This window comes from Hippopotamus amphibius, chromosome 12 (genome assembly GCF_030028045.1).
Source record: "Hippopotamus amphibius kiboko isolate mHipAmp2 chromosome 12, mHipAmp2.hap2, whole genome shotgun sequence".
NCBI lineage: Eukaryota > Metazoa > Chordata > Mammalia > Artiodactyla > Hippopotamidae > Hippopotamus > Hippopotamus amphibius.
Window position 1 is genome coordinate 5438760 of NC_080197.1, and position 27875 is coordinate 5466634.

General features: G+C 45.3%; 1 protein-coding gene across 1 annotated transcript; it reads right to left on the minus strand.

The window, feature by feature from the left end:
* Positions 1–6735: 6735 nt before the first annotated feature.
* On the minus strand, positions 6736–24216 carry RAE1 (ribonucleic acid export 1). The gene is made up of 12 exons (XM_057702226.1): positions 24021–24216; positions 21681–21777; positions 20997–21101; positions 19917–20009; positions 16051–16137; positions 14996–15082; positions 14809–14880; positions 13672–13779; positions 11247–11353; positions 11087–11162; positions 10342–10536; positions 6736–7193 (listed from the first exon to the last, which is right to left on the minus strand). Exons 2-12 carry the CDS (start codon positions 21768–21770, stop codon positions 7107–7109), a joined length of 1107 nt encoding a protein of 368 aa, XP_057558209.1. The 5' UTR covers positions 21771–21777; positions 24021–24216; the 3' UTR covers positions 6736–7106.
* Between the last annotated feature and the right edge of the window lie 3659 nt (positions 24217–27875).

Here is a 27875-nt window from a genome sequence, read left to right on the forward strand (position 1 = left end):
AGGCCACCTGCACCCACCTCCACCCAAGCCGGAGGCCCAAGAGCCTTGAAATAAAACATCAACACGGCAAACCAAAAGAGGAAGCGCAAGAGACTTTTGCGCGCCAGCTGGGCGTGGATTGGGCCCCACTGTTTTGGCTTCAGAGAGGAACCTGCCCCTGGCTCCTCTCTGATGGTCCCCGTCAAGTAGTGAAGTCCCTCTCCCTTCTTCTTGGGCAGAGGGCAGACCGCCCTTGTGTGAAGGTTCCTGTAGGTGCGGCATAAACACAGGCTCTATTCCAGGGGGGGACCCCTAGTCTGAAAGGCACATGGCTACCTGGGAACACTTAGCTCAGGGTGCTGTGACAGAGCACCACAGACATTTGTTTCCTCACAGTTCTGGAAGCCAGAAGTCCAAGATCAAGGTGTGGGCAGGGTTGATTTTCGTGAGGCCTCTCTCCTTGGCTTGCAGACAGCCATCTTCTCCCTGTTGTCACGTGGTCATTCCTCTGCGGAGTCTACATCCTAATCTTTTCTTTTAAGGACACCAGTCATATTAGATTAGGGCCCGTTCTAGTGACCTCATCGAATCCCCTGTCTCGCATCCTGAGGCTGGGGGTTAGGATTCAAGATACAATTGGTGGGGGCACAATTCAGCCCACGACAGATACCTTCTTTGCATCTGCAGGCGACTAAGCTTTTAACCAGAATCACGTGGGGGGCCTTCCACACAGGTCAAGGGCCCTCACGGCAGAGGGGGTTCGTGTCACACGAAGTTTAAGAGCCTTGGGGGAGTCCCTGGGCCCCGGCACCAGGAGACACACACTGACCTGAGCTCAGTGGGAAGAGTCCTGCTTGAATGCTTCAAGGCATTCTCTCTCTAAAAAAATCAGCCTCCGTTGCACTTCTTTTTTTTTTGGTGCACGGGCTTAGTTGCTCCACAGCACGTGGGATCCTCCTGGAGCAGGGATCGAACCTGTGTCCTCTGCATTGGCAGGCGGATTCTTAACCACTGCGCCCCCCCTAGGAAGCCCCTGCACTTCTGTTTTAAGGGCCAACCCCAGAGTCAGAAAAATAGGGGAGAGAGTGGAAATGACGGCAAATATGGTGCCTGAGGAGGTGTCCAGGGTCAGGACGAGCCGGGGTTCAACTCCAGCGCAGCGGCAAGTCCTGGCCGGAAGCCCGGGTCACAGCGAAACACGGCCGGCCCCTCCCAGTCCCCAGGCGGCCTTGTGAAATCTGCTGAGTGACCAACACCCATAAACTCACCTGGGACAGTGTTGACACTGTACCAAGGGGCTCCTGGCGACATCTAAATTCAAGACTTAAAAGCAGAGGGAGAGACCTCCACTGCTGACCAGTGACGGAAGGGAAACTGAAGACGCGGGGGTGACCCAGCACTGCCAGCGGCCGTGATGACCCAAAAGGCGGTCAGTGCTGATTAAGGCCCATGGGATGCTGGGGATTGAAAGTTTCTTCTTAGTACTGTGTCCATGTCCTCTCCCCATCACCACCCTTGCTCCACACCCGGGCGGGGGAGGCAGGGAGAAAACAAAAGAATGCACACTGACTTACTATTAAGCTGACTTACTATTTAAGCAAGTGTGTAACAGGTTTTTCTTATTTGCTTTGGAAATAGCCCTCACCTTAAAGAATATTTCTCAACATATCGATGCAAAATTCACAGTAGACTTACATACAACAGGCTGCAAAATTATTTACTCTGCTTCTATTTGCCTTTTGGTGACATAACACCTATTGTGATAAAAACTCTCAAAAATGCAGCCACTTGGTTTTCCCGCCTTCTCCCGCCTTCTGCTACACAAGATCTGTGAAATCCGGGTAACCTCACTTAGCAGGAAATCCTGCAGAGCTATGAAACAGCGGCAGTCTCTGGGTGTCAACCCAGCACCTCTCAAGGAAATAGGACGCTTGTGTTGAAACTGCCTTTCCTAAACACTGCAGCCCCGAGAGATTCCCACCAGGCACTCTGGACCCAAGGACAGGGCTATACAGCTTGTTCAAGGGCCTACAAAAATGTCGGGGTGAGCGGGGGAGAGAGGGAGAGGAAATTAGCTTCAAAATTTAAAAACAAACCCAAATTAATGTTTCATTAAGTGTCTACAAATGTAATACCATCAAACTGTTTAGCGTTCCAAAAATTTGTCAGAAAACACATCTGAGAAATTTCCTGGTATTCAAGGTGATTATTAAGAAACCATTGCCACGTGTGAATTAAAGACTGCCAAATAATTTCAGAAGTAAAACATGAAAAAAATTTTTCAGAAAATTCTCAGCAAGAATGTGTATTTACGGTGGAATGTGGGTGCATTTTAACATACAATGCAATGAGTTGAGGAAACCTCCAAAAAATCAGAGGACCCGGGGCCCCAATGTCCCAGGGAAATACATTGTGAGCAGTAGATTTACATTTCTAGGAGCCATAGTTACCACAGTATGATCAAGTGAAATTAATTTTACCATCTAGAATATTATTTCAATGTGTAACTGATATAAAAATGAGATATTTACATTTTTTGTTTTTGAAATCTGCTGTGCCAAATTTTACATTTACATCTCAATTCTGACTAGTCACACAGAGGCCTACAGTATCCAAAGTTACCAAAAGTCATCTTAAAATGGCCTGTTTGCTACCACAACCCATCTGGGATGGAGATTTTCTGAATCTTGCCTTCCCAAACCAGGGCAGGGATGCTAAAGGGTGAGGAGGTGCTCAGAGCCCCCCACACAACAAGGCTTCAATGTCCCAGGAGGAAACCAACAGGGACATTAAATTTTAAGTAGAAAAGTCAGGAATTTGACCTCTGAAAACTGTCCCCTCAGCATTTCCTAAGAAGGCCATCAATCTTCTAAAGATAGAAGTATATTAAAGAAGTCTTCTAGCAGTATAAATAATCCTTTGATTCCACTTTCCAACTATTTTACAACCTTAGAAACAATAGCAAATGGAGAGCCAACATGCCATTTCTTTTAACCAGCTGAAGCCGGTGAAACTGAATACAGAACCTGGTCCCTGATCTTGGCATTGGCATCATTGGCGCCATCTGCTGGCCACACTGAAACAAAGCCCCCTCCCTCTGTGAGAATCCTCTTAGGGAGGTTTTTGTCCCAGGAGACTGACACCATCCCCCCTGAAGTTACAACAGCAGCAGCTAACATTGGAGCATTTATTGCCCGCCAGCCACGGAAGCCCTTGGCATGCATTAGCTCTTTGAATACTCACGCCTACCTTTTTACTGTAGCTACTGTTAATGTCTCCCATTTTACAGATGAGGTCACTGAGGCTCAGAGAAGTTTAAATCACATGCTCAACGATGAAGACTTGGTAAGTGACAGAGATGCGATGTGAAGGCAGGCAACCCAATTCTGCACTCTTAACTACATTATACCTTTTTAAGTGAAATTATTTTCTTGCAGGTCTTAGTTGTAGCATACAGGATCTAGTTCCCTGACCAGGGATCCAACCCAGGCCCCCTGCGTTGAGAGCGCAGAGTCTTGGCTAATGGACCACCAGGGAAGTCCCTATACAGGCACTTCAAATGTCACATTAGAATCTATACATAATAATTACCCCTCTCATTTTGGGGAGAATGCAAGGATGTAGTTATGACTGGTAATCATGCAATACTACTTCAGGTTACTGAACTTTAAGAAGTCACCCTAAATCATATAAAAAGTAACAAGGACAGAAAAAAATCCCACTCTCGAATGTTATTAAAATATATCACACACACATGCAGATTCACACATACGAATGGCAGCACATAATGCAAACAATACCTACCATTACTGTACACAAAGTACTGGGAAGGGTTCTGTTGTCCTTTGTGGCGCCATTAAAAAAAATGCTACGACTGAGGTCACTGTACCACCTACGAATGGATCATGATTTAATTTGGAAAATGCTGGCTTAGATGTTCCTATATGCATTCAAGGTTCATTTCTTACAGAGCCCTTCCTTCAAAGGAAACTCAAATTTTGAATTAAAAAAAAGTATCCCTTCAGTCTACCAAGTACCCTAGAACACACGGAATAATGTCACCTTTGTGGAATTTTCCAGCGAGGTATGTTTACACCTTGAAGATGACTTTCAGGTATGTTTTAACTTCCGTTGTATTATTTCCTGTCTCATTTTCATTGTATTTATCTTTTATGGTTACTTTCTGCTTTGGGCAAGAGTTATTTTCCATATACTGAAATGTTTTCCTCTGAATTTTTGGCAGCGACAAATTTATTTTTGAAAGGCAACTATTTTCAAGAAGTGGATTGATTTAAAGAAAAATAAGTAAATACCAGTGGAAGCTGTGGCCAAGACTGCCTGGGAAGCTGCCCTGATCCCCGCTCTCCAGGGCAGGGCCCCAGCCTCGAGGAGCTTCTCAGGTGCTGGAATCACCATTTCCCTGGAAGGACAGCAATCCCTCGCTGCAGGGAGTCACACTGTCCCACCCACCCCCACCCAGCATCCTCCTGTCCAGGGCCCAGGACAGAGGAAGCCATCCCTGAAGCAGCCTTGGGCAGGCAGGGTTCTGAAGGCCCCCTGCCTGAGCAGGAGTCTTGCAGGCAGGCTCAGACGTGCACGTGCAGACCTACGCGCACACACCAAGCACCACAGTTCCCTGCTATTTCCAGGATTTGCCCCTCTGAACCTGGGCTCAGACCAAACGTAACACGATGGGAGAAGTGCACCTCTGTGTATAGGGGTTTGGGAAAACCTGTAAGGACACCTTGTTTCAGCAACATTTTTTTTTTTTCTGGCCGCACCATGAGGCACGTGGGATCAGTTCCCCAACCAGGGATCAAACCTGCGCCCCCTGTTGTGGAAGAGTGGAGTCTTCCACTGGACCGTAAGGAAAGTCCTGTGCAGCATCTTAATATGTGGTCCTCGCATCAGATCATGTCCATAATTAACCAAGAAGTGAAGTTACAAACAGGGATGAGAAAATGCCTAATAAAACCAAGTGGACAACAGAATGGAAGCAAAATGTTAACTGTACAATCTAGGTGGTAGATCCAACTGCTCTGTATGTTTGAAAATTTTCATTTAAAAACTGTTGGAAAAAAAAATAAGTGAAAACAAAACCTGTCTTCTCCATGAGGTTTACATATTCCACCTTCAGCAGAAGTAGCTCTGTTGTTAACTGGGTGTAAATGTTTAATGGCAGAACGACCCGACCCTTATTAAAGCAGAGTCAAGATTACACTTGTACCTTTCCGTAAACTAGAAGATGCCATCAAATTTATGAATACCTATTGAGCACCTACTGTATGCAACATACAGCACTGGTGCCTGCAGGGATGAGGACGTTGAAGACAAAGAGTTCCTCAAAGACCCCACATTCCTTTTAGGAAACATGGAGGCAAGTATCTTAAGTTTAATGATGTCGACAAATATTTACAGGTTCACTATCAGAAAAAATACAGCAGACTCTGACGTTCTAGGTTCTAGGCTGACAGAGAACTGAGCCCGTCTCCCAGCAAGGAGACTACTTACTCCTGGCAGCCCCAAGTCCAACCCTGGACTTGTGCAAATGTTTCAAATTTGCCAATTCGAAAAACTATTCCCTTGGTGACGTGACAAGGCCCAGTCTTGGAAAAGAACATTCAAAAAGGTTCATGACTTAAGACTCACTATTTTGTGGTCATTTTCAATCCTACCCAGTCACTAGTTTGTAAAAAAAAGGAATAATGAAACAGTGGCTAAACTAAAAGTGACCCATCTATTCTCACCTCCAATAAATGCCAGCTATTGAAATAGCCTGAGCTTGGCTAGAGCTCGGCTCTCCTCGCAGCAAGCTCTCCTACTTGCCACGTCTGCCCATATGTACAGATCACAAAGCTGCAGGGCTGATTCATAAAGGGAAGGAAAAAATTTGCTGTAAAAAGTTAACTTGAAAAGTAAGACTTTTCTAGTGCACCTGCCTTTCCCTCTCTCTCAAAAAAACAAAACAAAAAAACCCCAACCAACAACAAAACTTTTCAGACCAAAATAGCCAGAGTTAATGGTCTGAATTCATCTGTGATCTGACTACCAAAGAATTTAAAGCACTGAGTGCAGGCAATCTCTTTCAGTAGAAAACTTTATTTTGTCTTTCAGGAGTAGGCAAACATGTCTTACAATACTATCAACACCAGGGTTCCACACTCAGCAAGTTAATTTACACACCAGTCCCAAATAGTAAAACAGAAAAAGCATTTGGGATTGTAGGGTAAAAACATAACAAAAGACTCATTTTGGATGCTTACCAGTCAGGAATTTTGAATTACATGAAGTAAAAAAGCAATACCCCAAAGCTATGGCCACAGGAGACGTGAGCTCAGAGCACTTCCCGTGCAAGGGACTTGGGTTCTAACTTGAAGGCCACACAAGCATCACCCGCTTGAGCTTTGCTCACAAAGGCCTGTCCCTCGGAACAGGAACACCCCTGTTCCAGTCACCAGGACACCTGGCCAGCAGAGCTTTTCACTGGAATGTCAAAGACAGGAATGAAGGAAGCAAAAGAAAAACACATTCAAACTCCGCCCACCAATGCTTAGAGAGGCTGCTGCTAGACATTCCACATGGCAGAAACAATCCCAGCTCAGGATTTCCTCTCTCCTAAGGGGCAAGACTTCTGCATTTCCCACAGAGCATTTGCAACCGCAAACGAAAATCTAACGAGGGTGCTGAGCAGGACCACCACTTCAGAGCTGACGGGCTGGGCACGGGGAGCGGTGGACAAAGGGAGCTTCGTAGACAATCTTCAAAATATTTTATTACAAAATACAGTACGGGGCTCGCAGAACGTTTCCCAATGTTCTCTAATACATACACTGCTGAACGAAGCACTGCAACATACCTGGCAGTCGCCCACATGAATCTAAGAACTTCTATAATAATTTTAATCCCCTTAGTGTTACAGATGAAACCTGTAACCGGCAGTGGAATGGAGAGACGGACAGTCACTGTGGCCGCCGTGCTCCTGACTGCTGAACAATGACATGTTTTCTCTAGGGGTTGAAACCCACATCCATGGCTGACAACCCACCAAAAGCTGGGACCCAAATTCGTACAGAGACGAGGCAGAGTGGAGAGAAGACAACTCCAGACAACCCGCAAGTCTCCAGCCACTACTTCTTATTCCTGGGCTTTAGCTCTTCAGCTGCATTACGCAGGAAAATGTAATTTTTCTTTTGAGGGTTATAAAATTCGTGTCCCTAAAGGGGAAAAAAAACAGTATCTTAAAACTGATCAAAAATCAGATTAGCATTTTTGGGCACCTTTAACATGCCAAGTCCTGTGCTCTGTGCATGAAGCATAATCTCTCTGGAGGGATAAAACAGGTAAATGGAGAGAAATAAAAGTCAGATATTAAACAAAAACTTTAGTCCTCAGAGAAAAGGTTAAGGACTCGGTGGTCTTCAGTGTCCCCCTCAGAAGGATGATCTTTTACACATTCATCTTTTCAGCACCAAGACTCTTGTCAACCTTCCACTGCTTTAATGCCAAGACACCTCCTCTCAGCGAGCACAGGCTGGGGAGGGGAGGGGAGGGGAGGGGGGAGGGGGGGAGGGGAGGGTGAGCCGAGGTTCTCCGCACAGGAGATACCTGGTCTGTGACGTCCAGGGAGCGGGGCAAGGCCCAGGAGGTGCCAGCACGGACGCGGGGCGCAGTGATGTGCGGGTGTCAGCTCGCGCCTGTGCTGAGGAGGAAGGGGGGCTGTGTGACACTGGGGGAGTCAGAAACATCCGACTCAGGCCAGGCTATGAAGGGCTGTGGACAGCAAGGGGAAGAGGAATGGCAGCCACAAAGGTAAGTGACAGTGACGGGACCGCTTTGTGTGGGAGGGAGACAGCAGAGTGGGGTGGGACAGACAGACGAGTGGAAACCCGGGGTAACGGGAAGGCCCGGGCCCAGGAGGCCGCTGGGTGCACTCTGCCGCCTGCGTGCAGTGACAGCTGTGCCAGGGAGGTCCTGGAAGTCCACTCAGCCGTGACCTCCGAGTCTCATCACAACACACAAAGCGCAGCTTTTCTGAACAGGTACGCTCCCGCAGCAAGCTAGTGACACGAATCATATGGGATCACAATTTCACACTGGAGATAACGGTCCTTAAAATCAGAACAACGGAAAATTCCTAAATAACTTTTTTTAATTGAAAGATTACAGTTTATTCCATGGTAAGTTGACATTAAATGATCAGATGAGTTCACTTTGAGTAGCATTCAAAGCAATGAGCTCTGATTTTACACTTCCTTTAATTTACAACTATTTTTTCAATGCTTGAAACACACAGAGCCAGGAGTGTGATGTGAGTTAAACACAGAGTTTCCGTGTGGCTGCAGGCGGAGCAGGTGAAGGAGGGGAGAACCGTCAAGAGGCCCAGGAGAAACCGAGGCCTCAGGCCACAATCCGGCTCCAACCCCCGCCAGGCAGAACCAAAAAAGCACACTCTTTGCAAAGCTGAGTGCGTGGTTTCCACAGGTGAATGCATAAACCAACAGCGATACATCCAGACACCACAGAACACTACTCAGCAGTAAAAAGAGACAAACTAGTAACACACTAACAGCAAAAGAGAATACACAGTGTATGACACCACCTATGTAAAATTCTAGAAAATGCAAATTCATCTATAATGACAGAAAACAGATCAATGTGTGTGTGAAGGAAAGGATTACAGTCATTCACACAGAAAGTTTGGGGGAGATAAAAATGTGTGTTATCTTGACTGTGGTGATGTTTTCCTGGGTATATACAGATACTGAAACTCAGCAAACTACACTTTAAATGTGTGCAATTTACTGCGTTTCAATTATAACTCAGTAAAGTTGCTCTAAAAAAAAAAAAAGGCGGCTGCGTGGCTCACAGAAGCAAACGCTCAGAGAGTGCGCCTCCCACAGGCCACAGCAGGCATCACAGCAATGCGCTGCCTGGCAGGATGTACTGTGGGTTGCAGTGCACAGAGCTCCGTGACTGCCCAGCTCTTCCGAGGGGGGAGAGAGAGAGAAAATGAGAATATCAAAGGTGCCTCCAAGACTTATGCCCCACTGACTACTGACTAGGTGGCATTTATCGCAAAGGAGGAACACAGGAGAAGCAACAAGCCTGGGGGATAAAAGGCGAGGATGGGTGGGAAAATCCGCCGAATTTTTCTCTCTTAGGTTAAGGTGCTTAGGGGGTACCCAGGTGCAGACATCCCGTTGGGACTGGGACCCTGTAAGAAGTGGGGAGCGAGGTCAGGCGCCGAGGTAGACACGGAAGAGCCACCAGCTCACGCTGGAAGAGCTGCTGCCTTGTATATGCAGATGCGCCTGGAGGACCCAAAGGAGAACCACAGAAAGATGCCTGCATACAAGATGAGGGCAGATGAGCAGAAGCCACCACAGATGACGAGGAGCGGCCAGGAGTAGGACACAACAGACAACAGTAATGTCAGAGAGTCGAGGCGGGGGGGGGGGTTGTGAAGGAAAGAGGAAGGGATGGATGAGGCCCAACATGGACAGCAAGGAAGCTTCTGGACTGGACGAGGACGAAGGCAGCCAGACCCTGACTCCAGCTCCAGGAAATGAGGACACAGAGGCGTGGGAACAAGGAGGGCAGGGGGTCACCACTCTGGGTGAGTTTAACAGGAAAGTGAAACCAGGCTTCTTAACGCTTGTTTTAGAAGAGCCGAAGCATGTGCTTACAGATGGGGAATGAGATGGGGGACAGGCGGAGACAGACTGAGAAGAGGCAGAGAAGAACAGAGTCGAGTGAGGGGATCTGGTTCGCACGTGTGCATGCGTGCGTGCGTGTTGGGGAGGGGAGGCTGGGCCAGTGAAAGCAGACACGTGTAGAGGTGAACAAGAAAGACACTGTGGAAAAAAAAAAAAAAAAGACACCGTGGCTCTGGAACCCGAGGCCTGGGGTCTGCCCTCTTTACCATCGCACTGGGATGACTCCAAAACACCGCCAGGACCCCGTCAGCCCCCAACTTCCCTCCCCAAATAGCAAACAAACAGCCAACAGCCAATGCCGCTGGTGAAAGGCCCATGTTCCGGAGCTGCTGCCCTCCAGCCCCACCCACGCCTTGCTGTGCACTCTTCATTCTCGCCAACACCCCCAGGCATCACGAAACGACTCAGACTCCCCAGAGTGGTGGCCTCTGGGTGTATGCTAACCAAGCACCTCACGTGGGTACGTTCTCAGGGAAAGGCTGAGAGGGAGGCTCTGCTGTTTCCCGCTGCGGTGAGGTGACGGTGACACGCCATCTACAGACACACAGCGTGTCTGGGGAAGCCTCGCGACTCAAGCCCAGGCCTTTGGACGCCAGAGCCTGCCTCTGCTGCCGGATGGCACCCAGCATAGACCTTCAATTCTCACCTTTGACCAGTCGTAGCTGGAAGCGTACGCAAATATGTTTCCATTGTGATTGAAGCAGCAGGCCGATATGGGCTGATCTAACTGTTCCGAAGTTTTTAGTTTTGTTCTGGCATCTTTGTCCCAAAAACTGAATCTACCATCAGATCCCACAGTGGCAAGGGTGCCATGAACAGGATGGAACGCGATTCCATTCACCTATGAAGGATGGACATGGACAATGAGAAGCAAGGCAGAGGAGGGAGAGAAATCAGGTTTTCACCAGACGTCCTGGTTCAGTCGGGACACAAAATGAACAGACCATTATTTCATTAGACCTGGGGGCCTGCTGATCACGGGAGAAACTCGCCACGCTTCTGAATCTCATCTCTTGTTAAAAACACAAGTCAGCAGAAGTTAATACGTAAGCTAGTGACACCAAGGAGCAAACCTCAAGAAAATGCCTTTTTCTTTTTCAGCAAACAGCAATTTCTCAGTTTTAGCTAAGTGGATCAACTGTCTACCAGCACTCACAGAGGTGGAAGTTGTTCCCCAAAACTCCTAAGCTTGCATTCAGAAACAGAGAGAACAAAGACAGTCAACAAGTTCATAAAAACAGAAAACTGAAACCTCTCGAGTAAGCCATTTATCCCTGCACACAAACACACACAATGACAGTGATCTTTTCTGATCCCATAATGACTCAGCTACCTACCTCCAAGTCTAGTTTCTAGACACATTCTCAGGGTTAAAGTTTCTAAAAACGTACCGCGTAGATGTCCTGAGGAGCTGAAGTGTTGGTTCCGTTAGATCGATGACATTTAAAGGTGAAGTTATCTTTGGCACTGAAACACAAAGGCCCAACTTAGTTTTCCTCTTAAAAAAAACAAAGCGTCCAGTGGAACTGCAAGCTGCGCAGGCTCACTTACGGATTCGGGGGGTTGATGTAGTGAATGGCAACTCTCCCCTCGATGCTGCCCAGGGCAAAGCCCGTCGGCTTGTTCTGCTTGTCTTTAAAAATAGCCACACATCGATGCTACAGTTGGGGGGAGAAAAGTTTATCAAAATGTAAAGTATACCATTCCATAATTAATGTGAATGTAAACAACGTTTACCCCATTTTTGGGTTTTGAAAGAGCCAGAAACATATTTCTCAAATACGGTAAAGAAGATATTTCTATTCCTCCAGTAAGCATTATTTTCTTATTCAGCCATGTGATTTTATGAATAAACCTCAGACCACGTGCTTCCATCCAGACACTGTTCTTCCTCTGCCACCCCGAAGGCCTTGCAGTCACTGCAGCAAGGCACACAGCCCTCAGAGCCCTGCCAGGTCCTATTCCAGTGCTGGCCCCCGGTGGGGCGCGAGGACATGTCACTTGGATTCACACACCACCGCTGACTAGGCAACTGCCCTCCAGCAAGTCACCCAATGGTTCAGAGCCTCTGTGCCAACTCGAAAAGGGAAGCGGTGTCTGCCCATGGAGCATGGGGAAACAAGGGTCAAGCATACGGTGGATGTGGCCAGAACTTTCTAAACCGTGAATAAGCTATGCAAAAGCCAGACACTGCACTTGATCCAACACTGTTTGAGGGCCCCCCAAGGAGGGTCTCCTGGACTCCACAGAAGAACCCACAGGAAGAGCTCATGGCCCACCCTCTGGGGGCAGAGGAGCATGGATCCACATTCTTGTTGTCATTCAAAAAGAGCTGCATTTGTTAAATGTGGAAGGAGAGAAATGAACAGATTCGAAACCACGTGCAGGGCAGAAGTGAGCTTGGTGGTTAATGAGACAGGAGAGGAGAAAGGGAGGACGAGTGAATGAAGGACTCCTGATTTCTGGCTTAGACGACTAAGGGGTGGAGGCCTCACACAGTGAGATGCAGAGCACACGGGGTGGGGTGGGGTGGGGCGGCAGCGGCGGGTTAAGACCATGTGTTCACTCAGCAAACACACAATGCCTTCTAGGGCAGGCCTGGCTCCAGGTGCCAGGAATGAGGCAGCAACGAACACAAAAACCTCTGCTCTGAGTTTATGCTCTAGCCGAAAAAGCAAGCTGAGTAAAATCTGTATGTACATGTACGTAAGATGCACACATGTACCTCTACCCACACGTGTGCCTCTACCCACACAGTGCGGGGAGAGTGAGCGGGGAGAATCCTGAGAAGAGGTAACGTGATCTGCAGAAAGCAGTCCTGGGTTCGGCGTGGGGTGGTGCTGGGCTGAGACATGGGAAGGGTGCTAAGGAGCTGCCAGACTGTGAGCGTCCTTGTCAGGAGCACAGGGCCAGGTCTGCTGGGGACCCGAGTCTCCAGCCCACAAGGCATACCTAAGCAACAGCCATGGCCGGCAGATGGGCTTGTGCTGAGGGAGAGAAGGCAGCAGCCAATGGCAGACGCCTGGGGAACCTTGATGTGCAGCAAGAACCAGCAAGGAAGACAAAGCAGCAACCAGAGAGGCAGGAGCTAAGAGGCTATTATTACAGAAACCAAGGACAGCGTTGTAAGACCACATAATAAGACAGCGGTGAATGCTGCTGCTGTGGTGAGATGAGGGTTGATGAGTAGCCACTGGAAGGACCCACTAGGAAGCCATCAGTGGCCATGCCATACAGTTTCGGTGGAGTAACAGGGAGAGAAGTCTCAAAAGAGTGGGGCGAAAAACAAGTGAGAGGTAAGGGAACCAAGAAAGCTCACATGAGACACGACTTCAAAGGGAAAAAGGGACCTAGGTGGCAGAGGATGTGGGGGTCAGAAAAGGTTTGTTTCCTAGGATTGGACTTGAGCCTGGTCCAGTGCCAATGAAGTACAAGAACAGGGGGAGATGAGATTCAGGAGGGACATGGGTGGCTGACAGCCTAAGCCTCCTGAGAAAGCGGGAGGGCATGGAGCCCAACCACAAAACTGGCCTTTGGAGAGCACAGACCCCACCTAACAGGTGGGAAAAGGCAGGGAAAGATGCAGGTGTAGCCAGAGTTCTAGATTCAGCAGGAGGAAGTTCCCAACCATTAGCTTCTATGTTCTTGGAGCAGAGGCTGATCTGATTTTTGGAGACAAAGGCTAAAGGAGGGAGCACCTAGGGGTCTGAAGAGAGTGGAGATCTGAGAACCCACGGCAGACGAAGCCCGAGCTGAAGATGGAAGCTGTGGATTCATGATGGAACCCATCCATGGAGGCGTGCACCCACACGGGCTCGCACAGCCATGCAGGGATGTCTGCAGAGGATGGTATTTACTCACTAACATTCATGTTTATATCCTTAAGTTCCTTGGAATGTCTGAAAGCACATGATTTCCACATGTGGGCAGACTGCCTGTGATAGGTGCCAACCACGAGCTTCTTGACTTGACTCACCTGATGTTTCAGCGGAGATTCTATTCTCCTGAATTCAGAAGGCTGATTCTCTAACTGATAGACAATCAGCCCCCTCTCTGCAGTTGCCACTACAGCCATAGGATATATCTGGGAAAGAGATGAAAGCAGAGACAGCTTAAAGTGGACTGTACTCTTTTTTATACCAAAGTATTAGATCATTTTTTTTTTAGAATCGCAAAAATGAGTGATTTTTTTTTTCAAGTTTAACAGTTCAATGCTATTAATGTTTCGAGGTAACCTAGAAAAATCGTATGTGAAAGCAGAACATTTGTATCTTTCTAAAAGACTCGTTTTTTAAAACTATAACATATATTTAGAAAACATACTGAGGAATAGAGAAGAAATGAAAATCAGCTCTACCACCCCTTCAAATGATAACTGTTGTTAGCATTATGGTATGTTTACTCCTGTCTTTTTTTCTGAACACTATACATGTGTGTAGATTTCTATATAATTCTGATCCTTTATTCAAAGCGTGCTTAGTGAGTGCCGCTCCACACAGTTTCCAGAGAACACTAGCAGTGGCCATCTAGCTAACATTGCCTCAAAAGAACCGACCACAGGGTTCACTGACCATGTCTGCCTTGTTGGTCCACTGGGTCACTTCCAATGTTTTACTACTTTATACAGAAGAAGGAACATTTGTATCTTTACTTTTCTCATGATAAATTCGTAAAAGTGGAACTACTGGGGCAGTTGGTATAAAACTTTAAGACTTATTGCTAAACCAACAGGGAAAGTTCTTTAGTTTCTATCCCACTCAGAGACAGTCACCAAAGATCTTGTACCACACCAAGTTACTGCCAGTTTTCCTACAGCCACACAGTGCACGTCATACTGGTGACAGCACGGCGTGTGGCTATCTGCGTATGTTCACAGAACAAGTGACTAAAAAATGTGACATCCAGTTTTCTGTAATTCTGGAACATATGCAGCACAAAAATCTAGACTTAAGATGACTGAGGCAATCCAAGCTACATCCCACATCCATTATTAAAGTTTGAAGGGTTTTTATATTACCCTCTAATTGCAAGATATCATAAGGTTAAGAAGTGCCTTGCTTTTTTTTTTTTTTTTTTTTTTAAGGAAATATATATTAAGTTAAAAATTCCTTACCACATCAGCACAGTAACACCTTTCAGGGAGTTGTAAAACCATCATAGGATTTGATGATCGTGTATCCCAAAACTAAAAGAACAACAACAAAAGCCAGTAAGTGACTATTCAGAGCTAAAGTCCGAACAGCATAAGAATAAATGTCAATCTTGGTTAGGTCATGCAGTCCCTCAACAGTATATTATACCTTCAAAGTCTTATCCCAGCTCCCGGTCATCACACAGCTGTAGTTTGGTGCTTTGATCCAGTGTATGGTTTTAACAGGAGCATCGTGCTTTCAAGACAAAACCAAAACAGATCAAGGTAAATGTAATATGCTACACAGCTTTGGTTCTGGAAATTGAAAGAGAAGGAAGCTTAAATACTGAGGTCATACCAAACAAAAACTGAAGGATAGAAACCATGACCGAAAACACTCAATGCAACGTTAAGAGCATGTATCCACCTTCCATTCTAACAAAATTTAATCTGACTTTAGCCATAATTAACTAGTACAAGAGAGTGAAAGGGGGAGATGATCAGAAATAACTCACTGGGAGCCCCAGCACAGCTGTGTCACTTAGATGACAGGCATTAAGAGATGGGGGAGGTGCCTCCAGCACATGGCACTTCCATCCAAGGGTGTGCAACACCTTCCTGAAAACGTCCCAGCATCAAGAGGCTCTTTCTCACCAGGCCAGACCCTCTGGTTCTAGGTTCTCTCATCTTCGTCATTTCTGCTTTTCTTAGCAGTCTTCACACAAGAACCTGCCTGCTGTGCCCAGCAAATGTAAAAGCTTCTGGTACGAGGAAGGTCCCTCCTACTCACTGTTGTATCTCTACTTCTAAGGACAGTGCCTGGGGTATGTATCATAGGCATTCACTCAATACAGACTTGCTGAATCAACGAGTGACCAAATGCAGCTGGTATGAGGCAAGCCACACAAGGGTGCCGGCACGTCGAGGACCAGCTGTGACATGTACAGATTTTAACGTCACCAGTCCTTATGATGCCATTCTCATCCGCACATAAATGGAAGACCCACACCTGGACAATTTGTGAAACTCGAGTAAAAAGGAGAATGCTTATAAAACTGGTGTTATTTTTGTGCTACAGACGTTTCTGGTATATTTAAGTCTAACTGATTAGGTACAGTCAAACTTCATTTTTCCTATAATAGAGAATTACTATACTTAAAGAATCATCACAACCCTGGGAACCAGCCTTGCCCAGCCTTTCCACAGAGGGTAAGTGTTTATCACCTGTGCAATCTGTATCGCCTGGTTACTGTTAAGGTCCCACATTTTGGCAGTTTTATCACATGATGCTGTAAATACTTTGCTGCCATCCTAAAATAAAATAGAAAAAAATGACATTCTAAGAAAAATAAAATCTCTATAAGTACATTTAGATATTAGATTGAACATACTGAGGCAGGTTTTATTTTGCAATTTTTATTTTTCCAATTATTTGGGGGCCAGTGTGCTGCAAACTACAATAGCACACACGAAACACATCTTCAGCTCTTTTTAATTATTAATTTTTTTCTAAGAGATAATATGTACATAGGTTAAAAAAACTTAAATAGCATTTAGAGTTGTATAGTGAAAACGAAGCCTCTCCTGACCCCGGCTCACCATGAGTGGCAGCCACGTGCTCCAGAAACAGCCTGCGTTGATGTGTATTACCTACCAGGCACTGCTTACAATTTTTTTCTTACTCCCATCAGTTTCATGCCTTCACAGAAGCTGCCACATTTTGCCACGTCTGCAGTCTCTTTCTCCCCCATCCCTGCTGCGCACCACCTATGCACACTCATTATCATAATCATTACTTTTGTTCAGCTCCGCACCTAACAGCCCTAAAAAGCACATGCAATAGAACTACAGTAGCTTCCAACAGTCACTGGTCCAACGTAAACTACAGAATAGCTTAAATAATTGGCAGTCATTTTGTGATGGTTTTAAAATATTCACATACAGAACTCATAAAGTAAGTCACTCGATATGAAGCACAAGGTAATTTAAAAATAAAAAAAGTACTGAGCTGAAAATCTAGACCAGCTGTCAAATTTTTTTTCTTAAAGGACCCAATAGTAGGTATTTTAGTCTTTGAGGTCAAATGGTCTCTGTTGGAACTCCTTATAAGCAGCCATACACATCGTGTAAATGAGTAAATGTGGCTGTGTTTCAAGAAAACTTCATTTACAGAAACTGGTGATGAGCCAGGTTTGGCCCATGGGCCATAACTGGCTGAGCCCTTGCCTGCAGTACTTCACCTCTGGCTCCACAGTTCAAAGAGTTACCACTATCCTCCCTCAGCAAAACTTCTTCCCATTTGAAGTTGCCAGTTTCCATCTGAAAGAAGAGAGAAAACCTTCTTCTCTACTAATGAAGCTATAAGGGTAACTCCACAAATCCTTGGAAAGATGCTAATGTATGGAGCGGGCTACCTTGGGGCTGAGTGAAATACTGGCCCCTCAATCTCATTCTACCAGCTGCAGGATGCCAGGCCCCAGTGGACATACGGGGACAGAGGCCAGTCTATCAAAAGGCTGGGGCAGAGGAACGAGATTCCTAAGGGCTCTCGACTCAGCTCCTCTCGGGTCCACCTGCTGCGGCCAGACTGAGTGTCCTCAGACTGCCAGAGAGTCACCCTCACCAAGTTTGGCTTTTGTGCCTCAGGGGTAACTGGCTCTTTTGTGCTTCCCTGCCTTTCTATACATGCTCTCCTCACCCAGACTAACTCCTATTCCTGTCCGCCCCCATGAGAGAGGCTGTCGAGTGCATGGGCTCTGGAGCCAGGAAGGCCCCGCTCTGGGCTCAGCCTTTCACTTGCTCTGTTCCCTCAAGCAAATCTCTTAACCACTTCCCACAGGTGCAACACTTGTCTCTGAGTGATGGAATCTAGCTGCCACTGGTTTCCACTACCCGAAATCCTTGTTTCTCTAGGTCTGTCTTAAGAGATCATGAGTTCCGTGAGCACAGGATTTGCCTACCTCGCCTACTCCAACTTCCACTATATCCCAAGTGTGTAGCATACAATAGGTGCCTGACGGTTATTTGAATTAAATAATGTTATTGCCTGTTATAAATATTATTACCTTCATTTTATAAGTGAAAAAACAGACTCAGAGACACTAAGTAACTTGGCAAAGTAAAAAAAATGGAGATAGAGCCGAAATTTGAACCCAGGCCTGGAATGGATGGGATAATACTTTACAGCTATACATGCAGATGGTTTGCTTTTAAGCATTCACAGCTCCATTTCCAAACTCTATAGCTGCCTTCTGTCCATCCAGCAAAGTGCATCCTGCCTGTCTCAGAATTTAGCTCACTGCATTGGAACTCCTCATGTCCATGTCCTGATTCCTCCACTAGATGGCGCACAACTCTAACGGAGATGGAGAAAGGAAACAGGCGGTATACATTCCTGTAAAAGCCAACAGCCTACTCGGTAGCATCTGAGCAACAGAATTCCAGTGTCAGTTAATACTATTTCTTACCATACTTGATAAGAAACTTACAATTCTGATCTGTTACCTGACCAGTAAAGAAAGACAAGCAAAATAAATCAGAACTATTTAAAATCTATTCAAGTTGCTATTTTTTCTACAGGTAAATTAAAACTATTATGAGTCTCATAATAAACCAGACATATCAGAAATACATTTTACAGACGACAAAAATGCGTTAGAGAAGGCTGTCAGAGCTAATGATGAAAATGAGAGCAACTCTGGCTCCTGAACCATCTCAAAATACTTAAAATAGAACCATTTCCTATTTGTAAGCTAAGTAAGATCTCATACATATACAGTGTGAGTAGTTTGGTGTTTCTCATAAAGTTAAACATATATTTATCATGTGACCCAGCAAGCCCACTATTAGATACTAACATAAGAGGAATGGAAAATTATATTCAGAGAAAATCCAGTATACAGATGTTTATAGCAGCATTATTGCTAACGACCAAAAAGGGGAAACAACCCAAATGTCCTTCAGCTGGCGGATGGTGAGCAAACAGCGATACATCCATAAGATGGACTCGGCATACTCAGCAAAGAGGGGGACAGCCCACTGCCTGTACAACCACCCGGATAGGAACAGGCCTCAAATGCACTGAGCTGATCCCGATTCTAACACTCTAGTAAAGGCAGAACCACAGGGACAGAAGACACATCAGTGGTCTCCAGGCACTGGGGCTGAGGAGGACTTGACTAGAAAGGGCAGGAGGGAAGCCTTGGGCAGAGGGATCCCTTCTGTATTTTGACCACAACTCTATGCATTTCTCAAACCTCACAGAATCATACACTGAAAAGGTTCAATTTTACTGGCTGCAAATTACATCTAATAAAAAAAACTGAATGAGCCTTGGGAGTGACCTTAAAGCTTAGCTTCCTCAGCACATCTGCCCTGGACTCTCAGTCAAGCCCCTTGGTTTTCTCACTTCTACAAGGGAGGAGAGGAAGGCTGGGCTGTCAATCCTGGGCTCCTCCTTTAGGGAAGGGTGGGCCCTCCACAGCCGCAGCTCTTGGTGACTTCACCATCCCTGTTGGTTTCTTTGAAAACGGTGCCTTCATTAAACTCCCCAATCACCCACCCCCTTCCCTCAAAAAAAGAAAAACAAAGAAGAGCTCAGAGCTGACTAAACTTGAACACATTTACTCATATTGCTGATGTTCAGGATCTGGGAGGAAAAAGACTTTCAATAAAACAAAGTATTTCAAAAGTTTAATAATGGAAAAGGATTAATTTTTCCCCTACAACTTATTTTCTGGGACAGTACTTTCTAACTTTAAAACAACATAAGCTCATGGCACATTGAGAGGTAGGAAAGGCTTTAAAAAAGTGTCTAATCCCTTGCTCAAGGAAATGGCAATAAATTAATGGATTTTTTTATGCAAGAAAAGCTTTCAGAGAGATTAAAGTTAACATGACTAAAGTTAACTGACTATATTATGAGTATCAATAAATTACTATATTTAAATTCAGAAACAGCACTTCTACAATGTGTACACACCCATGCTATTTGTGTTTCAGGTTATATAAACAATATATACATTTATACATACTCTGAATTACACTGTACTCTTTGTAGAAGAAAACATGAAAAATTGAATGCAACTTACATCACTCCAGCAGACATCTAGCACAGGCCCAGTGTGCATCTGCTGGGCTTTTGGAATAGTCTGGCCACTATCTTGAACTTCCCAGCAGCGAACCTATAGTAATAAAGCAAATTAACAGCAGTTAATGATATATCATATGCATTTTAACCCCTATACTCCCATTCATAATCAGATAAACACAAATTTACATGATAGACACGTTTTCCCTATGAAATTAACAAAAATGAAACGAATATACCTGGCTCCAGCAAGGAGAAGCTGAAACTTGTACTACCAGTAGGTGTGTAAACTGGTACAGCTCTTCTGGAGGATATTTATCTGAAATCCTTAGGTTTGTACCCTGTGTCTCAGCTACTTAGGGACTTGAGGATTTCCCATGATGTACTTTACATGCGTTATCTGAATTAATCTCTACAACAGCTAAAGCTCTGTGAACTTACTGTCATCTCCATCTTATGAAGCAGGATATGAGGCTTAAAGACGATAACTGGCCCAGGTCCCCTACCTAAGTGAGTGGCAAACCCACCACGTGTTTCTCTGATTAAGAGTGTGGCTGAATGTTTCAAGTCTACTCCAACAGACCACGTGTACTCCTTCTGTGAAGGGCCTCTAGACATCCTTCGCCAATTTTTCTACCAGAGTGTTTACCTTCTTTTTTCGTACGCTATGATTTTTTTTTTTGGTAAGTACAGTGTCTACACAGGATTTATGCTATATCCAAAGGTGAAAAAACTTTAACACATGCCTGGAGAACATTTTCAGGATGCCTAGAAGGGAAATTCATGTATACCATCATGGACAACATTTATTTCAATGACTACTGCAGAACTGGGAATATACTTCAAGATACTGAACTAGAGTAGGAATTTGTGAATGATGCATGATTCTACTTTCTTAACAAAAATCGTCGCAAGAAGTGATGCCTGCCATTCAGAAGGGTTCACACTCTAAACTCATTTCTTAAAAAATGCCACAAATAAACCTTAAGTCCGCTTCATTCACTTGGAGGAGAAAAAAAAAAGCTAAGCTTGCCCATACAAAGAGACGTGACAGAGAGAGCACGCATTTACGAGCACTTACATCGTTAGCCCACGATCCTGCAATCAGAAAGTTCCCCGGCAAGGTTGGTGGGCTAAAAGATAGACAACCGATGCTATCATCAGGAGAGGATGTTACTTCAAAATCCTGGGGTAGAAAACATTCATGTTACAACGTATACATCATCACAATTTAATTCAAAATTGCTTTCTTTCTCACTAACACCTCATGGTGGGCTCTCCTTGTGCTCAAGAACTAAGTGAATGAGACTTTTCTTCCTCTGAGGAAAAGAGGGAGTGTAAGTCAGTCAGGGAAAGTACTGGCACTGCTGGACTACAAGCAGCACTCTCAAAGCCAGGCCCACAACCACGTGTCCCAGGTGATGGCCCACAGGGGCCACCAAGTGCTGGATCACAGTTAGCACCTGCCTCCCTCCCCCACAGAAGTGCTGATTCAGCAGCTGTGGGCTGGGCCCTGGGAACCTGCAATGTCAACAAGCACCTCAGGTGATTCCAGTGATGAGGAATGTGAGGGGGTATAGGACACTAGTCCAGGGGATACACAGTTTCTCTGCTCCTGTATCTGAGAAAGCAGACTGGACAAAATTTCAGAGTTTTCACCCCAAAGGAGGCTCCCAAGCCGTCTGGGTTTCTCCCCCGCTGTCACTCATGTGGGACTCCCTGGCCTGCACTGTTTCTACAAAGCCCATGAAGCGTCACGTGGCACCTTCATTGGGTTGTGGTTATCTGTGGTGGTGCTGCCAAACATGCTGGTCCCACCGGTTCCAAAACCCGAGGTTGTTCCAAATAGACTCATTTTGGCCCTAAAAAATAATGGGAAAAGTTAAGGACAGGTCCTTTCTTAAGTAATAAACATTACTGAGAGGTAATATAAAGATAATTAAGTTACAGAAGGGAAATAGAGGGTAAATAAAAAAAATGACTTGATGTCAGCCTTCTGTCTTCTGAAGAGATCTAAACATGCAACAAGCAGATTGCTCTTTAAAAATAAACTTTCTATTTTAGAGAAGTTTTTAGTGGAAAATTCTAAAGACAGGAGAGTTCCCATACACCTCACATCCAGTTTCCTTCTTGCATTTGTCACAATTAACCAATATTGATACATTACAGCAAATTCCTTTTCAATCACCAGCTAAATGACTCGCGCTTTTTTTTTTTTTAGTTTGAGACACCCTACTGAGCACCAGGAGCACAACTGGAAACCAGCAGAAACCTCATTTTTCCAGGTTCCCACTTAGTAACAGTTCACTTTCTTTGTACTAATTTCCTCACTCTGGTTTAGGTCAATATCTCTGCACGAAGTTACTTAGAAAAACAACCAACCCAGGCAGAGACTGCAGGAATTTTAAAAAGTAATCCATTTTGGTCTGCTTAAGTAGCAAAAGGCTTGGCATTATGTTTTGCCCAGCAAAAATCCCCCCACTTTGAGTTTATTCCTGGGCACCACAGTCTAGTAGGCCCAGCTGGGGCAGAACCATGCCTCTGCCACTCACCAGAGCTGGGAGCCTCATCTCACCAAGCCTCATTTCCCCTATTCTGCAAACACAGAGAATATTAACACCTTCTCCAGGGTTGCTCTGAGGATCAAATCAGATTATCTACGTAGAAAGTGCACTGTCTACTGCATAAGGGGTCATAAACAACTTTCGCTTTTTTCCAAGGAGAAAGCCTATGTGTTATAACTCTGATGACTCACATACGTTGACGCCACATTTTTAATTCTGTCATTGGTTAGCAAATTTTTACACCCAGAAGCCTACCATGTCAGTAAATTCTCCCAAAGGAGCCCAGCAGCTGAGTGACAGAAGTGACTAGCCAATAACATGCAGCTCATGTGACATGAGGCAACAAGAGTAGCATCTCTTAAGAAGACAACACAGAATGGGAAAACCATGAGGAATCTGGGGAAGTATTTGAGTTCCCGAGCTTCATGAAAAATAATCACGTGTAGAACTACTATGAATGCACTGGTATCTCAGAAAGCCACCCTGTGTGAGAACGCGGCGCTTGCTGACCACCTCTGCCTCAAAGGCTGGAGAGGTATCTGAAACACCAGTTAAACACACGAGCAAACAAAGGAATGACAAGGCTTCTGCAATCAAGTCCAGGTACTAAATATATGATTTGGGGCAAATTATTTAGCCTTGATTTTCTCAACTATAAAAACAGGCACCAACATCCACTTTGTACAGTTAGGAAAACCAAGTGAGGCTGTACACACAGTGCCTGAAACTTGTTCCTTCCTTCTATTCAGCCATCACGTTGGGAGACAGCATCTGCCTTAGGGATGAACTGAGGGAGAAGAGCAAGGATTAACCGGCCTACGTGGACCGCACACTGTGCAGGACACTGGGACCCTCAGGAAGTGGGGAAGACACCCGTTCAACTCCAGCCTACCTAACCTCTCGCTCCCTCCGTGCTTGCTGCACCCCAGCTCTGGTGGCTTCCTCTCTGCCCGTGAACCAAGCAGGCTCCTCCCAGCCTTGGAATACTCCTATCAGCTGTTCCTGCAGCCTGGGGTGATCCGTCCCCCACCCCCAAACCTCTAGCTGTCTGTTTGAATCTTCAGGTCCCACTTCAAAGGGTGCCTCCCGCTAACTTTTGGGGGGTGATGAAAGTGGTGTAAAGCTGCACTGTGGCAATGTTCACACGGCTGTATTAAGCTTCCCAAACTCATCAACAGGTACACTTTAAGTGCATTACAGTGTGTAAGTGACATTCAACGAAGCGGTTAGAAGCATCTTTTTCAAGTAAGTCACCTCCTCAGAGGCTTCCCCGCCTTCCTGAGGTACCGTATCGGACCCTCCATCACATCCCCGTTTTCTCCGCAGCACCGGGACCCCACGAGAAAAACGAGGGAGTTAGTTAGGCCGGAGGGACTCGTGAGGCCCCTTCCAGCTCGGACGTCCCTCCCGGGGGCCACTCAGGAAGCTCGCCAACAGCCCGGCCCGCGCCCAGCACCTCGCGGCGCGGCGCATCACTCGGGGGCCCGACCTCGGAGGCGCCATGGCGGCGGGCAGCGAGGCGGAGCGGCACGGGGCCTAACCTGAGAGTCGCGCCGCGGAAGGAAGCCGGCGGCAGGGAGCGGGAGGAGCTCGGGAGCCTGCGACCCCGCTCAGGCACGGAGGAGGCGCAGGCGAGGTGGCGGGAACAGGAGTCCCGAGAGCCGGAGGACTCCTCACGCCCGCCGAGGAATCGACCCTAATTATCTCGGAGACATTGCGCGTGCGCGCCCGAACTACTTCCTGTGTCGTCCGGAAGTCCGGGAAAGAAGAGGCTCCTCCTCCGGTAAGGCAACGGCACATGCGCAGGAGCGCTATTGACGGCAAGTGGACGTCTTCGTGCCAACAGTTTGCGGATTGGTTGAAAGTTGGTGTAGCTGACGCAGTCGTCCAGCGACCGCTCTGCGAAGGATAGTTAAGATTTCCTAATCGGGATTACAAGTGTAGGAAAATTCCGACTGCCACCCATTCACGTCCAAGGCCATCCTTCGAGAAGCTGATGGGACGCTGCCTGGGTTCCTGATCTGACATCCCTGTTTGAGACTGAGGTGTCTTGAGCCATGTGGGCTCTTTAGGCCTCAGTTTCCAGCTGTAAGCTGGGGATAGTCATCTAACTTCCAGGGCTATTCTTAGTTTCGGGTGAGGTAACACACGTGACGGTCTTTTGCTAAGTGTAAGGCTCCACGGGAGTATTAAGGGGCTGTTATGACGCACACGTGCCAACTCCGAATATTTCAGCTGGTTGCTTTTTCCCTCTTTAGGAATGTGAAGGAAAAAAATTTGAAGGGGTCTCCTAAGGTTTGGTAATACACTGAACCTTCTCCTTTACTACTCAGCGTGGCCTGTGTACCAAAAGTCTTGACATCTGCAGGGAGCCTCGAGGGTCTGCTGGACCTCGTTATAAAATGCGGATTCAGAAGGTCTAGTGTGGGTCTGAGAACCCACATTTCTAGCAAACTCCCAGCTTAAGTCGCCAGGCCACGGACTGCAGTGGAGCACCAAGGATCTGGATGAGGTGTTTAGAATCACGTGGGGAAGCTTTTAAAAACCTCTGATGCCTGGGGCTCACCCTCAGAGATTCTGATTTAGGTGGCCTGGGGTGGAACCGAGGGAATTAATATTTTTTAAAAGCTCTCCAAGTGATTCTAAGATGCAGCCAAGGTTCAGAACCTCTAGTCTAAGTAATGTTAATAATAGCTCGTTTAAGCACCGGATGCTCCATCTCCTGTAATTTCCAGAGCAGCCCTATAGGGTAGGTATCTCCATTTTATAGAAAAGGAAAGTGAGGCTGAGAGGTAATGTGAGTTGTCAGACATCACACAGCTGTTAAGCAGTGGAGCCAGTGAAGTATGTCTTGTACCTAACCCTTCTACCAGCAAAACCTTGGAATCATCTCTGACAAGTACTCCCTCCTCAAAGACACCTTTCCTCGTTCTTTCCCAGATGGATCGTCTCATACCATATTCTGTCTTATAACGTCGTGGGTGTATTTGCCTTGACTAGCTTCCTAGATTTTAAACTTTGTGTTTTACGTGCATGTATATAGCACCAAGCACAGTCTTACATGGTTTGGTGTTTAATATTTGTTATATTTTCCATGTGCAAGGAATCTTCCAAAAGCCTCTATTATGTACAGATTCTTGTATAATAATGGTTATTCAGCATCCTTAAAAAAAAATCTTTCTGCTGTTTAGGAATATGTAATTGACAAGCTGCTTTTGCATTTCCATTAGTGGAACAATAGTAGCAGCACGTGTATCCAAATAATAACATTCAAAGGGTGTTACTTAAACTCACACTTGTCCTCACAAGTGACACTCTGAGCGGGTATTATTACTGCTGTTCTCCCCGTTTTGACAGTCGATGACACCAAGGCGAGGTTGTAACTTCTCCCAGCTACAAAGGCAGTGATGCAAGCAGTCTGCCCCTCAAAATATGACTTTGCAGATGGCAGGCTGTGGTGGCATCACCTCACTTTTTCCCTCAGAAACAAGAAGGGGGGTCAAAACAGTCCGTATCCATAGATATGATTATTGAGACAAAGTACAAGTGAAAATTATTAAAAATAAAAAGTAATTTAAATTTTGGTCATGGCTGTTATTCACATTAGTTAAACCATTCTGCAGTTTTTATGCAAGGGAATATTTATGAATGACTACACAGTTTATGTTCCATTTCTGAGAGTAGAAACTGAATATGTTTGTAATTTTAGGATTAGTATTAGTATCAGTTCCTTTTCATTTGAAGTGATCTTTCATTCTGTTATTTTGATTAAAAAGTCATAATATGTTGTCTTAAGCTTTTGTAAATCGCTTGGTTGCAATGAAGCACACATTAAGTGTAGCTTTACAGGGAATTGGGGGCATCGAAAGCTATGATACAAAATGGGTTCCTGTCTAGAAGTACTCAGTCTCACACAGAAATCCTCATGGTTTCCACAGTCTCTTGTTGTGTCTCAGACTCTTCCACCCCATTCCTGAAAACAAGGACTTAAAAATATTTTAAAGAAATGTCCACCCAAAATAGTGGAAGGATTTGAGAGAACAATACAGCTTCTTGCCAGCAGAGGGAGACCTTGGCTTGTTTTTACAAGATTGTTTTTTTGGGATCTATAACCTTTAATGGTGAACAGAAGTCCAAACAGAAGTAATGTTTCTCAATAGTTTACTACAAAAACATCCCGTTGAAAATATTTTTTAGTGCACATGTAGTTGTGGCTTAGCTTTGACAGCTTCTATTCTTTTCAGCGCCACTGAACAGGTGTCTACATCACACAGCTCAATGGAGACATTGGTTAAGGGAAGTCATAGATGGAAATCCTGGAGTGTTTTTTGCCTATTTTGTAGAAAGTGCAATATGAGTTTCGTTTTCCATGAAATCATGACTTCTGAAATCAATTAGCATCATCAACGATGACAGTTAAATTTCCCAGAAACCTGGGGATATTACGAGAGCTTTTATTTTATGAGGGTGATTATGAGCCCTTAAGGAAAAACCAGGATTCTCTGAACATCTTTTTGTGGCACCAGTTTTTATTCACTTTAATTATAAACAGATTCCAATTCAAATGTTCTTTCTTGATTAAAATTATGGAAATATTAAAAATAAATACAGATGGTAGAGGGGATGTCTGTTGTCAGTTGCCATTTTAAACGGCTGCCTATTTTACAGTAATCCTTTAGAAACAATTCTTAAGAATTAGAATTCTAGCTGGGTCCCAAATAGCTACTAACGTTAACTTTTCATCCGCATCTAATAAAGATAGGGAGCAAAGCCAAACTGTAGTGTATTTTCCTCTCCTCCCATTTTCATTTCTCAAATAAATGAAAGTTATTTTAAGTAAATTTCCAATTGCAAACTTGAAATGAATTTAATTATCCAAACTGAGGTATCTGCAGGCCTTTTTTCAAATTTATTTTCAAACTTGAATGACTGTTGTAGATTTTTTTATTCCTTCCCATTTTGACCGTATATCCTAACCCAGATATTTTGGGGCTTAACCATATATTTCCAAGTTAGTACTTTTCTCTTTTACAAAAATTTTCAGAATTCAATCATGATTAAGTTGTTAGGGGAGGAAGTATGGTATAAACTCAAAGAAAAACTTGCAGTTTATAAAATGTTTTTAGAATTTTTAATAGTCTCACAAGTGAAATTAACAGTATACCAAAATGTTCTCAGAATGAAATATTTGGTTTTGACGTGACTGGAGAATATAACATCACAGCCTTGACAGCAGGGGGCCTTGACTTGACACCTCGCCAGCAACAGGAACTGTAGACCCTCCTGAGCAGTGTGCACGCCTGGCCACACGTGAAGCACTTTACATGTACCAGCATCGTGATTAAAACGTCAACTTTGGAGTCAGACTCTCTGGGATTAGGTCCCAGCTCCACCAC